The sequence below is a fragment of the Miniopterus schreibersii genome, assembly GCF_964146895.1.
Source record: "Miniopterus schreibersii genome assembly, chromosome: 10".
Lineage (NCBI taxonomy): Eukaryota > Metazoa > Chordata > Mammalia > Chiroptera > Miniopteridae > Miniopterus > Miniopterus schreibersii.
In genome coordinates this window covers 51,492,173-51,508,163 of record NC_138110.1, presented here as the reverse complement: position 1 = coordinate 51,508,163, position 15,991 = coordinate 51,492,173, and the positions used below count along the sequence as shown (strand labels likewise).

Genomic DNA, 15,991 nt, shown 5'->3' with positions numbered 1-15,991 from the left:
AGCCAGGGCTCTTGCCCACCCCTTAGTGCCACGAGCCCTATCTGCCCGATTGGCAACAGACCTTGTACCTGCTTCAACTCCTATCGGTTAATGCTACGACCACTTACCAGGCAATTCAAGACCACTTCAATTCCTCCTGCCTCAACTTAGCCAACTTTTCAGCAAGGCCACTGCACACCACATCCAAAATATACACCAAACCTCTCCATTGACCGCCATCTCCACTGCTATCACCCTAGTCCACGCATTCTCAATGGGGGCAATATGGCCCTCAAGGGATAAAAAGCAGTTTTTAGAAGGTGAAAAAAATCTTGCACCTTATGTATAAAGCAGAGAAATACATGCAGCACAAAAGCAGATATACATTACTTTACATTTCATGGAGGTCCATTCCCAGGTATATACTCAAAACAGGTATTCAAGCAAATCCTGTACACAAATATTCACAGCAGCACAATTCACAATAGTCCAAAGGTGGAAAAATATGTAGCACAGAAAAATGTAAATAAAGAAATGATTCTGTAATTGTATGACTCCAGTGAGCTTCAATAGATATGCTCTTGAAAACTTATTCAGGCTTTGTATGTGGCCACCTAGAGAAACCATGTAATACTAGGCTTGCCAAAATGCCTACAGCATTGGGCGTTAGAAAGTTAGTAAGGACGTATATATGTAAAACTTACATTAAGAAAACAAATTGGTATATCCATTTAAAACATGTGTATTCAAATTACTTCATAAACCAAGGTTTCTTCCTCCAAGTAATGTCTCCCCCAAATTCAGTCACAACCCCAACATCTGTTACATTACAATCTATATACTACTGAAAATTAGAATTATATGCGCTAACATAGAAAGAAGTCAAAGAAACTTTGCTAAGAAACAAAAAGCTTACTTAGTATGATCGCATTCCACCACAAAAAAATTTATCATCATCAATGTGATTATACACATTAAAAAATCTGAAAGAATGGCCAATTCTTAACAGTTGCCACCTTTTAGGATAGAATGATGTGCTATTAATTCTATAATACTAAATTTTAAAAGGGATATTCTATGTTCAAGAAAAAAATGAGACAAAATTAAATGTAATATTGAAGAGCTTCAAAGATAAATGTGAAGCAATCAGAATTTTGTCAGAGCTAAAATTCAAAAGCGTGGGACATTGAATCAGCAGTTCTCAATGGGGACTGGAGGGGTGACTATGCCCTTCAAGGCACACGTGACAATGTCTGGAGACATTTTTGACTGTCTTATGAACAGGGTGTGCTACCAGCATCTCATAGGTAGGGACCAGGGATGTTGTTAAGTTACAAGACAGTCACACCACAGAGTTATCCAGCCCAAAGTGTCAGCGATGCCAAGACTGAGAAACCCTGTTTTAAATCACTGTAAGAATTTTCAAAAGCAAAAGGATATTGGGAAATGCTCGTTTCAATTAAGCTTTGAAACAGATGCCAATCCTTTTATAAAGCCATAAATCTTGCCCAAAGGAAGAACTAACAGCCTTTGAAGTCACCAATAATTTAATAAGATTTTATACTTTGATGTGCAATTCACGGGTGTGGGCTAAAACACATCATTTATTATCTACGTTTACAAAATCCTAGCCTGTGCTAAGTGCTATTCTGACTACATAAAACATGAGTCTTAGAATTAGAAAAAAATCTCCCTCCTCCCTCTCACACCCCGGCCCCCTGGGTGGGGGTGAAGGAGGTACTGATTCATGCTAAATTTCCTCTACTTATAAAACCTTGGAAACAACCTATGTGTTCAAATTGCCAAGTCTTACACAAGTCTTGGTGATGCGCACAGATGAGCTACAAAGTGGAACATAACTGGACAGTCTCTGACGGGACAGAAATGCTGTGTTGAAGGGTTACTGACCACCATGAAAAAGTATTCAGAACACAAGGTTAAGGTAAAACAAAAAACTCCAAATAGTCTATACCAGACATTGCAAACAGTTGATCCAGAAACCAAGTAGTGCACAGATGCACTTGACGTAGCATATTGTGTGGGGGTTTTTTTTCTTTATTTGAGCCAATATATAAAAGTCAAGGTAGTTTGCATTTAAAAAGACATGAGACTTCTCTAGAACAACCAGAAATCAGGCAATGTTGAACCCCCATTCCCAAATGGCTACAACCAGGAGGAGGAAAAGGGCCCAGTGCCCTTTAGAAAAAAGGCATAGCACAGCTGGTGAGGCTCAGTGGTTGAGCATTGATCCATGAACCAAGAGGTCATAGTTCGATTCCTGGTCAGGGCACATGCCCAGGTTTCAGGCTCAATCCCCAGGTAGGGGGTGTGCAGTAGGCAGCTGATCCATGATGTTTCTCTCTCATCAATGTTGCTATCTCTCTATCCCTCTCCCTTCCTCTCTCTCTAAAAAGCAATAAAGACATATTTAAAAAAAAAAAAAAAAAAAGCCACAGCTAAGAGCATCATGTATCAGATTGTACGTACTGCACTGCTTTGGGAAGTGTTGCACACAAAAGCACATGTGTGTACATGTAATGAGTCATGAATTTCTGCTTTGGTTCACCCAAGTCCCTACCAGCCTCACTCACTTCCATACCTGCCTGACCTCTGAATGTATCTGAGTTTTCAACGTAATAGTAAGACTTTTAAACTAACATGGAAAAAGTCTTGGAAATTATCTAAGGGCTGACTGTGGAAGATGGTATCGTCTGTGACTTTGGTCTTTGTAAATAACAATTATTTTACAACAAATACATATTGATTTCACAATAAAAACAAGTTTATGAAAATGTTTTCCCTTCTCCCTAAGCAGTAACCCATACAGAGCTATAAAGACTGAAGTACCATTAGCTCACAGGATGGTGACAGACAGGACCCAGGACTCTCACCCTAATACATATTAATGACTTAAACTGGGATCCCACAAGCAAATATTGACAAAGGCATCAATTCTGGCCCGGTGATCTAGATAAAGGGGGAAGCAGAAAAAAATCACTGAGAATATAAACCATTTTGACCATTAAGACGATGAGATTCCAGGACAAGGCTTCAGGCTGAGTAAAATGCATCTCAGGAAGCTAAATCCAGTTCTGAGGTCACAGACACACGACTCTGAGCTCCTCAATACACACGCGCACGAGCAAAGAAGGGTTTCTAAACTCTCATAAAAGTTTTATTTAATAACGTATTTCAATTTTATGTTGCTGGTTAGAAATTTTTCACTGCTGTAACTATATGGTTTTTCTGTTCCTATGGCAATCTTTCTTTTTTATACAGTTTTGGATAAATCACCGTCTTGTCTGACTGTGGGAGCATTTCAATAAATATTCCTCTTCTTCCAATAAATGCTCTTATCACTGCAAACAGCAGAGGGCAGTAAAGCGCAGTGAAAAGAAAAGCAGACCAGATGGTCTAGATTCAGGATGGGGCAGTGGGAACCTGGGCACCTCCCCACACTCTCTGAAGGGACCTCAACTTGCCTTCTGTAAAATGGGGAGACTGACTCAGTTTCTCTTAGTCTACAATAGAGGTTGGCAAACTGACCCATGGGCCAAATCTAGCATACCAACCTGTTCTTATATGGCCTGCAAACTAAGAAGGGTATTTATTTTACCATTTTTAAATGGTTGGGGGTGGCGGGGATCAAAAGGATTAGTACAGTTCACAAAACATACAAATTATATGAAATTCACATTTTAGTGTCACAGCCACCTACTGCCTATGGCTGTTTTAGTAACAATGACAGTGTTGAATAGTTGCATGGTTGTGACAGAGACCCACTAAGCCTAAAATATTTCTATCTGGCTCCTTACAAAAAAGGGGATAATTTGTAAGATTAAAACAATTTTGAATATCACCTTCTCTTCCTGTACTACTCATTGGCTGTACAACTCAGGATTAGCAAAATGACCCAAGCACATACCAGCAAGGGGACTGTATTTTGGGAGGACTTTAAAGTCTACTAACTTAGCACCTCAAAAGCTACTCAAATGATGAGAAATTTTGTCAGGACTCCTGATGTCATTTCAACCTCTGTACCTCCGAAGGGAAGAAGCTAATAAATTCAACACATTATAGGTATTCTCATATTCCTATAAAACTGTTTTCTGAAATGCAGTGCAGGAGAACTGATAGTGGGTTCATGGACCAACAGGTGTTATTTTACAAGTTATGTATTCACTTCATGTATTTTAGGAAAAAAATACAAGCAATTTAAGCACATGTTTATACATTTTATTCAGCTTAGGGTGAAGCTAAGTAGGAGGTTTAATGTTTAATAATGTAATAAAATAGGTGGTACTAGAATGCGGCAAAAATCATGGCAATGAAAGTTCAGGCAACAGTGATTCTTCCCGGGATTGCTGCCCAGGTTAAAAACCTTTCTCAAAAGCGAGTTCTCCATGGGAAGCAGCAGGCTGAGGAGCCTGTGTGGTCACGCACCATGTTCTGTTAACTGGGCTTATATGGAATCAGGTCACAGAATAAAAGGAAGCTTTTAAGGACTCTGGTCAGAAACTAAATGGCAAAAGGGAAGTTTTTTCTGAAACTACGTCAACACAAGTTACGTCGTCTGAGAACAAAGCTCTACAACTCCATGGCTATGATCAGAACTGGGGAAAGAGACTGCAAGGCTTTATTATCAAGAACCAGAAGCCACTGGAAGTTACTTCTCTCTACTCCACCCACAGCCATTTTGGGAACAGCTACAAGCAGTATCTGAAAATAACCAACCAACCAGAACCAAGAAACAACACAACCAAAATGGGCGAAATTGAGTTCACAATTAAGTCCCTATCATTTTATCTTCTGGGGACTTCTGTGGTCTCTTAAAGAACTGATGCCTGCTCCTTAGTTTTTATGTAAAAACTAAGGGGGGGTCCTGAAAAGCTATCTGAGGTTAAAGCTCTGGCAGAAATTCTAATGCAGAAGGTCCAACCTGTGGTGGTGCTTCATTCATTCTGGAAAATATTCTAAGATATATTTTGAGTTGACATTTAATAATTGGAGTTTACATTAAAAATTTTAAGTAATAAATGCAGATTTCCCAGGTCTCTGGAAGAATATTAAGATCTGAAAACCATGAGTCCACATTCCTGCATGGCCACCATGGGCTGAAGCCCTTGAGAGGGCACATGCCCTGGGGTTCACCGGTCCAGCCCCCTCAACAGTCTCCCCTTAGTGTGGAAGCTCTCTGTGCCCAAGTTCCTCAAAGGTAGAACAACAACGAACAAACAGCGAAGGCCATGTTTCAAGAAAAATGACAGTAAGCTCATTTTCAAATGGAAGTAATCAAGTTCTTAAGTATTTAACATGCAAACCAGATTACATCTGGGTAGAAAGAATTCAAGTCGCCATGACTTTCTGTGCCAGAGTACCTCTTCTGCATCACCTCTCTGAATCCACACACAGGCATTTGATCAGCAACCATAAGAAATAACAGAGTCATCAACACTTTAGCATTTGCTATTCCTGGCGCTGTTCTAAGCCCTCTGTGTATATTGATTCATTTAATCCTTACAGCAATCTATGAGGCAGGTCCTATTTCTATCATCATGTTACAGATGAGGAAGCTAAGGCATAAGAGGTTAGGGACCTTGACTAAGCCACATAAGTAGGAGTGGCAAAACCAGAATTTGAGTCCAGTGTCGTCATTCTTAACCACTCAACTATAGCAAGTTTCAAAAATGCAAGACAATTGTCAAACTAGATGACTTTTAAGGAGCAAGACAGCTCTTGGGGAAAGAGGATTATTGTTTACCTTGCATGTTTCTCTGATGTTTAAGCATGTAAGTGCATGGGTTTGATAGAAAAATAATGTTTCAATTAAAATAAAATTCTTGAGACAGGAAAACTGTTAGGGGAAGTTGGTGTGATTACTCTAAGAGGCATCTGAGCTGAACTCTGAAGGATTTCTAGCCATCTCTGCCCACTTCTAGGAATGACCTGCAAGGTGGACTGTTGGAAATGCTTTTGTCATTTTTTGGTCCCCAACAGCAAAAATCCAACTGCGTCACTCATTTAAACTTTAAAACTTGCTCCATGAGACTGAAACCTCATGAAGGGTCCTTTGATTCTGCGACAATGGTCAGCTTGGGCCCGCCAGGTGTGGCGCCTGGGGAAACTCAGGGTCCGGGGGCCCCCTCCACCCTCTCCCGCCCAGGGCTGACCTGTGCTCTTGTCCAGGAAGTCCATGGACTCCTCGCTTGCGCTGAAGTGGCTCGACATGGCCTTCTTCTCAGGGTCCTGCTCCACATCAGAGCCCGTGTGCACAGAAGAGTTTGTACTCATGGGGGAGCGAGGCATATCCGACAAGGAGATCCTGCGGCCGGTGCCCCCGCTCAGCATGGGCTTGCTCATCAGGATCTTGGGGGACGCTGTCATGTCAAAGTTGAGCTTGACCTTCTCCTGCTTGTCTATCTTGGCGGCACCAGCGCTGGGGTTGCTGGGGTCGAGCAGCATTTGGTACTGGCTGTTGGGCGTGTAGGGTGTCCTGAACGGAGAGTAATTAAAAACCCCAAACTTCCTGCGAATGTTCTCCACGTAAACCTCCATTTCTTGCATTGCACTGTTGAAGATGCTTTTAGTCTTTTTCACAGAAAAAGGAATTTCTTTAGACATGAGGTAGCAATTATTTATTGGAACCCAGGCCCTAGGAGGGCAAAAGAGAAAGAGAGTTTAAATAAAGTTTGGTCATTTCCAAGACTTGTTTTTTAACTTTTTAAAAAATTACTTCATTGTAGAAAGATCATTTAAGATGAGTTCTACCCTCATAACAGATATGTAAGTGTACAACACAGAATTGCTGGCTACAGGCACAAGTTGTACAGCAAGCAGATCTCTAGAGCATATTTATAGTGTAACCAAAACTTTATGCCCGTTAACTAGCAATTCTCCACCTGCCCTCCCCTTGCCCCCTGGCAACCACCATTCCACTCTGATTCTGTGTATTTGACATAGATTCCTCACATAAATGGAATCATGCAGAATTTGTCCTTATGTGATTGGCTTATTTCACTTAGCATATTGTCCTGAAGCTTCAGCCATGTTGTGGCATGATTTTTAAGGCTGAATAGTATCCACTATGTACGCATACAACATTTCCCTTATCCACTCATCTGTCAATGGAACATTCAGGTTGTTTTCAGAATTGTTTTTTCCTTAACGCAAACCAAATTAGCCTAGTATGCTTGCCAGGATTCTTAAATGCACATTTCATTTTTTTAAAAAATGGCTTGGCTTGAATGGTTAATAAATGATCCATTTACCAAACGTGTTCTGTCATCAGGACTGCATGTGAACATGAACTTAACGAAAACATTAAAAGGCTCAACAGACTTAGTCATTTTAATCTATTAAAATAATAATAACGCCTCTTTGGCTTTGGGTTGGCAGAGAATAAGAAAGTCACTGCATTCTAGACCACACCTCCCAAGAGAAAATTATTCCCCGAGCCCACTCTTTTGCACTCAAACAATAAAAAGCTTTCTCTTTTAAAATTGGGGTTCTCCATGGAACTAGGAGGAAATGTTGGAAAACCATAACCCTAAAAGGAGGCGCATGGTTTTGAATGTGAGAAAATTCACATAGAAAATAAAAAACAGCCCCTTTGCTTTCAGGTATGAGTCCTCCACTTCCCAGGCTGGTTCCGTCTTCCTACCCTCATCACCCCACACCCCCAAATGCTCTGCAGACTTCGTGAGAAAATGAGCTGCTTTCCTGGAATCAGTGACCCAAATGATAACAGGCAGGAGATGGGCATTCAGCCCCCATACTCTGGGGAAGGCAGAGCCGACACAGGAACATCCAAGATGTAACTTGGGTCACATTTCATCCCCCAACCTCAACCCAGTTTGCGGCTGGGAATCTGGTGGGAGTGAGCTTTCCAAGGAGGCCTTTTGTATTTCACAGACCATAAACTCAAGCCTGGTATCACGTAGGACGCAAAGTGAACTGTGGGGAGGAATTAAACTCACAGCCAGTCTAATGCAAATACCACCCACCCAAGTGCTATCATAAGTGCCCATGTAGGAATCTGAACCCAACACTACCAAGCATCCCAAGGTTTCAAAGAGAAACAAAATATGAGTTTCTTCTATTATGTTTTACCCAAATTTTAATGGTTGGCATCTTGTTCCTGTATTTAAAAGAAAAAGCAACCCTGGGGAAATAAAGCATGTGCATGGGGCAGAATTCAGGGCACAGGCTGTGTTTGCAACTCTTGGTGATGCTAGATTGCGACACAAACTAAAACTGACCACCCGAAAGTATCTGCTCTCTCAGAGAGCTGGAAGTGACCAGCTTCTCATCCTTTCCAACTCGCTGCTGCCCTTCTGCTGAGACCTAAGGAACCACATCTGCAGCCAGGTGGAACGACCTGGACTCCAGGTATTACAACTGGGTGGGCAAGAGTCCGAACCAGACAGGACAGAGCTATGGGGCAGTCAAGCTCCCCAGGGCTGTATGCAGACAAGTGACTCCCCTTCCCTGAGCCAGCCTTAGCGCTGTCATCAGTAAAATAGAGGAGCCCCAACCTGGAGGGGTTCCAAGGGGAGCAAACGAAATGCCCCAGTCCCGGTACCACCAGGAGCTGATCAGCCAGTCGGTCACTGGGACCGCGTCTCCCCCACACTGTTATCTGGTATCAGGGCCTTACCTGTTTCTTCCCAGGTTCTTAAGTGCCTTCAATGAAGTTGCTTGGCAAGTGATTTCAGGAAAGTGACTCTTTCTTTTCCTTTAAGCAGGCCCAGGAAATATTTAAAGGAAAATTAGATTTGCTTAACAATATAAAGCCTGTGGGGGGCAATGTCATGAGAGGCCACAGAGTCACACAGCTGAAGTACTTCCTAGCTCTGGGCCAAAGATTTCTTACCAGTGAGATGGGAATAAAAGCAGGTTCTACAAAAAGCACTTAAAACAGTGCCTGCTGCATAGTTGGCCCTCAGTTAATGCCAGCTCTGCAGGAATTTAATAAAATATTTTCTGTATTTTTACATAATATTGTGTGTGTCTGTGAAATAAAACACAAAAAAATCAAAATTTTTAATAATTTTTTTAAAATAGCATTTAAAGTTGTGTGTGTATTTTTAAATATGTTTTTATTGATTTTAGAGAGAGAGGAAGGGAGAGGGAAAGAGAAATATTAACATCGATTGGCTGCCTCCTGCATGCCCCCTGACCGGGAATTGAACCGGTGACCTCTTGGTGCATGGGTCAATGCTCAACCACTGAGCCACACCAACCAGGCAAAATCAAAGTATTTTAAAGGACAAAAGGCACGTGATGAGACACCTGAGAACATGCCTTGATTTGCATAAGAGCCTTCCCAGGCTCCAGTATTCATTAACTTGACGGTGACCATGTAATTAATGGTCTGTGATATTCCTACTCTGCTGTCTGGACCTATTTCACTGACACCTGTCCAGGGTCACGTTTTGGCTCTACAACCCCCAAAGCAAACTCCCTGTAAAAGGGACAGCATGTTACCCATCTTGCAGCCTCCCTGTAGTCTCCCCGTGGTGCTCCTGGGTCTGATCAGAGCCAGCTGTGGACAAACCCGCCCCTTTCTGCTTTAAGGGCATCTCAGGAAAGGGAGGAACGCTCATCCTTTTAGGAGTGGCTTCCCCCAAAGCTGTCAAGGACTCCCTGCCCAAGGCCAACTGACACAGTCCTACAAGGCCAACACACTGTCACTCCACCACTGCATGTGTCTGGACCACCTTGCCCAATGCACATCCCTCACCCAAAATAAGCCAAACAGCTCAGCACGTTCCCTCTGAGGGGACAGAGGTTATCACAGGGGCTCAAGAAAACCTCATGGACGTCAGACTTGTGCTGCTGTCTTTTTAGCTGCAGAGAAAACAGCCTCTGGAAACAGAGCCAGCAAAGTTCATGCCCCTAGTCACCTTCAATGGGCTTCGGTAGGAGAAAGAGGTCCATGCAGAGTGGCTCAGATAAAAGCAGAACCCAAGACTGTAAGGGTCTGGGAACATTTGGTGCATATGGACCTGTATCCTAAGTCTACCCATATTACACTGTACTGCAGAATAAGAATAATCCTAAATCATCAAGATGGTTAATACGTGCATGTTCTAATGAAGAGGCAGGAAGATGTACAACCTGCCACCAGTTCCTTTTGCTCTTCAAATAAAAGCCAGACTCCTGACAACAGCCCACGTGATCCGGGCCCTACCCAACCCCCGAACCCCTTCCCCTTTATCATCCTCTCCTCTTTCATCCGGTCCAAACCACACTGTGTTCCTGGCTTTTCCTGAGCACAAAGGGCCTTGGCCCTTCCGTCCTGAGTCTCTGTTTTCTCTGGCCCCTCCACCCAGATCTTCACTGAGCATTGGTCTGTTTAATTGTGTATTACCTGTCTTCCCTACTGGGATGCCACCCTTTAGACAGACAGACACAGTGTCTGCCTACCCAACCCTAAACCGCCAGCATCCAGCACACAGCCTGGCCCACAGCAGGCACCAAATACATATTTCTCTGAATGAACAAATAAATGAATTTTTAAAAGAGTTCCAACAAAAACGGTCAAAATCAAATAAAGGATAATACCTCCTATCAAACCCACGATCATCTCGGCTAACTTCCATTCCGCCTCCTGACACTGGACGGCCTGGATTCCTAGTAAATGATTTTGTAGATTACTTTGGAATTCACTCTTTTCTTTGATTTGCAAGATGACAGGCAAAATTTAACAGAGAGCGGTATTGCAGATTCCGGTGTTGTATAAAATTATAAACTGCATGGTCTGTACACTCTGTGGCTGTGCATAATATTTAGCATTCTGTCTTTTACATATTCTCCCCTACACATTCACACGCTTATGTAAAACTGCTTGGTGGGGCTTCCAAAGGGCTTCTACCTTATTTAATCATAACTTAGCTTGCTAAAATAGAGCTAAGATATTAACTGCTGCTCATCTTGGTCTACCCGTTGTTCTCAAGCACGCGGGAGGCTGTGCTTTAAAGGGAACTGCTAATCGCTGGAATAACTCACTTCACTGTGAGCGAAGGAAAGGGAAGGCAGAACGGCTGGGAGGGAGGGCTCACACCTGTCAAAACAACAACCCCTTATAATTTCCCATTTTAGCTTCAGAGAAAAGGGAACAGGGGGAACTACTCAGCACAATGATAGGAGATCCATTTACTGGTAATCTGGGAAAACGCTTCTGATCCCAGAGAGCATTATTTTGAAAACCAATTTGCACAACGGTTTGATTTATTCCAGAAAAATAAAATAAAAAGAACAGCAGCATTTGAAACAGCCATGGAACCTTATTCTGGTGCTGGTTTCATCAACAAAAGCAAGAAAGCAAGATTCTCTTCTAATATACCTGAAAAAACTGAAGCCCACGCATCCCTTTCAGGGTTAACACAGCACAGGACAGTATTTTTAAACTACAAGATCACCGGTGGGTATCATGACAATCAACAAAATGACAGCCATACCGTCCGCTCCTGCTCGTACCCACTGACCGTTATCAAAGGTTCAGTGAAAGCCACACATTGGTAGCCCGTTTTTAACTCCCACCTGTCGTGTTGTCCAAAGAAACGGGCATCAACCTGCCCGTCTTTATCCCTCAGAGCTTTGGCAGGCCAGAATGGGAACCCCTTCAGTTTTGCCCAGACCAAAGGATGTGGATTGCTCTAGGAAAAGAAAAACAAAATCCAGAGTCTGAATGTATTTGACAGCAAGATACACACATAAAGTTTGGTGTGTGGGGATAAAGCAAAGCAGAGGTGATAGAGGCCACGAAGTGAAAGAGAACTGTTTCAAACAGTCTCCCCAGGTGGAGTACCTTGAAGGCATGTGGCCGGTAGGCCTGGGCGGAGATGGGAATGGGATTAAATGGTGAAACCCTTAAGAACTGAGCACTGACAAAACCAGATTTGAATCCAGGTTGTGTTGTTATTACCTGGGTGGCCTTTCTGTGCAACACACAGTAATACTCTCGGCCTCTGTTAAGGTGGAAGATTAAGTGTGCATTACATCTAGCATGTAATAAGGGACAGTATTAGCCACACTTTTGTTCTTTATGGAGGGCTACTCAAACCCTTAACGATTCAGTTGTTAATCTCCAAAGGCAAGGAGAAACACAAACTGAGTTTTCATTCTCAACTTTACCTGCCCGATCTTGGCCCCCAATGAAGTCCCCCACCACCACCAGCCCACTCCTAAACTGCATTTCTCTACACAGAACCCCAGTCTGGTAAATGCAGATCCATGGGGGAAAACAAGGGTGATTTTTCTCCCCCAACCCACCACCACCAACACATTTGGAGAGACCATGGACTTAATCCAAGGAGGTATTTCCAAACCTATTAAAATAGATTTGTAAATGGACATTCATTTAACACTGTGTCATTACCTACATTACTTTGGTAAATCCCAACTCTCTCTGAAGAGGTTTTTCCTACCTGCATTGCTTTTACTCTGCCCTAACTATATCAGTAGAAAAATTATTTTAAAATGTCATCCTAAGTTTGGTCGAATAAGCCACCTAGAGAAAGCTGTCTTGGGTAGGCAACCAGGCACAGAGTTCAGAAAATGAAGGAAAGGAAATCCAACTTACACAAGGCTCACAAAACCAGTTATCTCGTTTTTGGCAAGCAGCTAAATAACACTCTGGACATACTTCGATTTCATTCATCTGTAAAGCAGAAAGATGTTAGAATGTGGCATCCCAGGGGCCTTACATTTCTAGGCCCTCGAGAAATGCAAGACAATATTGGGAAATAATATTCGCTAAACAAAGTCACACAATGGGGAACTACCTCTCACCAACCACAACAGTTCCACCCAGCCCAGGCCACCATCATCTCTCTCTGGAACGTATCTCCCAGCTTCGACTATGGTTCACTCCCCACATAGACTCAGCAGCCAAAGCTACCTTCTACAAACATAAATTAGATCTTGATCTAAATACTAGTGATTCTCTACCAGGGCAGTTTAACACCTCCAAGAATATTTGGCAATGTCTGGAGACATTTTTGGTTATCACAACAGACATCTTGGTTATCACAATTTTGGCAGGGTATCTATGATGTACAGGACAGTCCCCACAACAAAAAATTCTTCAGCCTCGGATGTCAGTAGTGCCAACATTGAGAAACTAACAATGAAATCTAAACACCTGATCAGTTCCTTCAAGGCCAGGTGTGATCTGGCCTCAACCCATCTGTCCGACCACCCCATTGCCTTCCTGCCACTCTGGCCTCCACTTGCAATACTCAATTTCTGTGCATCTCTACTCACACTATCCAGAGTGGTTAGTTAACACCATGTTGCCCTATTTTACTGACAACAATCTGAAAATAATATTACTTACTATCCTTCCTTTTTTTAACTTCATTTTTTCCATTGATTTTCTAGAGAGAGTAGGGGAGACATCGATGTGAGAGAGAGAGACATTGATTGGCTGCATCCCGCACATGCCCCAACCGTGGCCGGGGATCAAACTTGCAACCATTGGGTTCCTGGGCCAATGCTCCAACCACTGAGCCACACCAACCAGGGCTCCTTCTCCCTCTTGAGAAAGCGTATTCCCCTAAAGTAACATCATGTCTTAGAACCAAGGGCCCCAGAAGCTAACATCATGGATCTGAATTCAGACTCCACTATATCAGAGGAAAAGCATGAGGCCCCAAGAAGAAGTCAAGTAACATGACCAACCAAGGTCTCACTGTGGCAAAGTGGCAGGGCCAGGATTTGAACCCAGGCAGTTGGGGTCCAAAGCCCATGCACTTCGCCATTGCCCTATTAGTTGCTACATCTTCTTTTCACCATGAGACTTATTTTTATGTCCTGCATCTTACAAGGTGCCAAATATATAGCAGATACTCAATTAATTATTAAGTAGTAATTTTATAATTATAACTGAAAAATGAATGCCAGGGCCAGGCCAGCGTGGCTCAGCGGTTGAGCATTGACCTATGATCCAGGAGATCTCAGTTCGATTCCCAGTCAGGGCACACGCCTGGGCTGCGTGCTCAATCCCCAGCAGGGAGAGTGCAAGAGGCAGCTGACCGATAACCCTCTCCCATCATTGATGTTTCTATCTCTCTCCCCCTCTTCCTTCCTCTCTGAAATAAAATTTTAAAAATGTATTTAAAAAAAAAAAAAGAATGCCAGGACATACTACCTCTTTCTATCCAGTCTACTTCTATTCTTATGGTACTGGGTAGAACAAAGTGATAACACAAGGTCCAGGACAGCCCTGGCCTTGGAGCCCACAAACCAACAGTATGCTGCCAACAGGCAAATTCAAAAATGCCAACAGGCAAACTCAGCAGAGCCCTGGCAGGGTAGCTCAGTTGGTTGGAGCATCGTCCCATACACCAAAAGGCTGTGGGGTTCGTTTCCCAGTCAGAGCACATACGTAGGTTGCAGGTTCGATCCTGGGTCGGGGAGCATACAAGAAGCAACCAACCAATGTTTTACTCTCTCCCTCTCCCTTCCTTTCTCTCTAGAATCAATGAAAAACATGCTCGGGTGAGAATTTAAAAAAAAAAAAAAAAAAAATTGCTTAAAAATGCCATACAGAGAGTATCTGGATTCAATAAATTCCACCTCAGGGCACCCCACCACTTAAAGGCCTACGCCTCAGCTCCCAAATGCATGGAAACAAATGACTCCTCAAGGGGAAAAGAACTGAAAAACTCACCCACACAAATCTCCAAATCACCAATTAACAGTATTACAAACCGTCCATGATCACTTGTCATCAGAGAAATGCAAACCAAAATCACAGTGCGGTGCCACTGTTCTCACTGATCACATTAAGGGGAAACTTATGTGCATGTATTTTTTCTCAATAGAATTTCCAGTATTGGAAAGAATGCAGAGAAACAACCACGCTCCATTCCAGGTTGCTGTGTAAGTTGCTACAGCTTTTCCAATAGACGATCTGGAATTATCTACCTAAAGTCTTTGCCATGTTTACCACCTTGGACTTGGTAGGTACACTTCTAACAATTACACTAAGGAACCCATCAGAACAGCCATGAAAAATTCTGTTCTTCCTATGTGTTTAATTACCTGGGAAAACATTTAAACTAAGTGAAAAATGTAAATTATAAAACTCTTTCAATGTAAATATATAGGCATAAGCATACCTTAAGATGCCGAAAGGTTTTCGAATCAATGAATAAACGAATGCACAGACAGGGTGAAGGCCATTACATCAGTTTTTCCCTCTTACAATGGGGATCTAATAAAGAAAGCCTTCCTCATACCATTTCTGCCACCAGCCTGTCGCACAACCACTTGAGCCTTGGGGTGCACAGCCCAGGAGGTTGGTTTCATCCACACCATCAAACCTATTGGTATTTGCAAAAGGAACAGACTCTCCAGGACACCTGGGCTGCTCTGTAAGAGAGTCAGGACCTTTCCCCCAAACAATGTCAAAAACCAAAGATCATCTGCAGGGAGACTGAATAGGACCTGACTCAAAGTCACGGACTGTGGGGTGAAAAATTATGAACTTTATCTATGCAACCAAGAAAACACAGGATGTCTGGTGCTTGACCATGACTCAAAGCTAAAAAATAAATGGTCATTTCCATCTCCTTTAGCTGATGTCTAAGATGAGGGTTCTCTACAACATATTGGGGGTCCCCTCCTTGTTACTTTAACTTTTCCTTAAAGAGAGGGGGAGCCATCTCTGTCTAAACAAATTCTAAAATCACTCTGGCTACCCACTGGGAGGTTCTGCACATGGAAATCTCTTCCACCCCAACCCTCACTCTGGACACATTTAACACACAACAGTGGGAAAAACATACCTCATGCTCACAGATTTTTATGACTATTTTCGCTATTTGCGTCAATTTGTGATTTCCTAAGGGAATAAGAAAACAGGATTAATTTTAATGAAAACATGTAACACCCAGCCTTTCAATTGCATTTCCACTAACAACCTTTTAACTTGTTTTCCCCCAGGATGAAGCTTTTAAAGGCTAAAATCCAGAAGGTTCTGGCTTCTAATGCCAGTTCAAAT

At 42.7% G+C, this 15,991-nt stretch overlaps 1 protein-coding gene across 33 annotated transcripts in view; it reads right to left on the bottom strand.

Annotated features, from left to right (window-relative positions):
- Positions 1-15,991, bottom strand: part of ZMYND8 (zinc finger MYND-type containing 8) — a 109,817-nt gene that overhangs the window by 41,427 nt on the left and 52,399 nt on the right. For 25 of the 33 annotated variants that reach the window (XM_081150112.1, XM_081150118.1, XM_081150121.1 and 22 more), the window contains 4 exons: positions 15,777-15,832; positions 12,566-12,643; positions 11,524-11,639; positions 6,150-6,631 (listed from right to left, as the gene is read on the bottom strand). In XM_081150112.1, coding sequence (XP_081006238.1) covers positions 6,150-6,631; positions 11,524-11,639; positions 12,566-12,643; positions 15,777-15,832 — 732 coding nt within the window. Of the gene's footprint in view, positions 1-6,149; positions 6,632-8,635; positions 8,714-10,545; positions 10,615-11,523; positions 11,640-12,565; positions 12,644-15,776; positions 15,833-15,991 lie in introns of all 33 variants that reach the window. The other 8 variants (XM_081150106.1, XM_081150095.1, XM_081150117.1 and 5 more) reach the window with 2 other exon arrangements.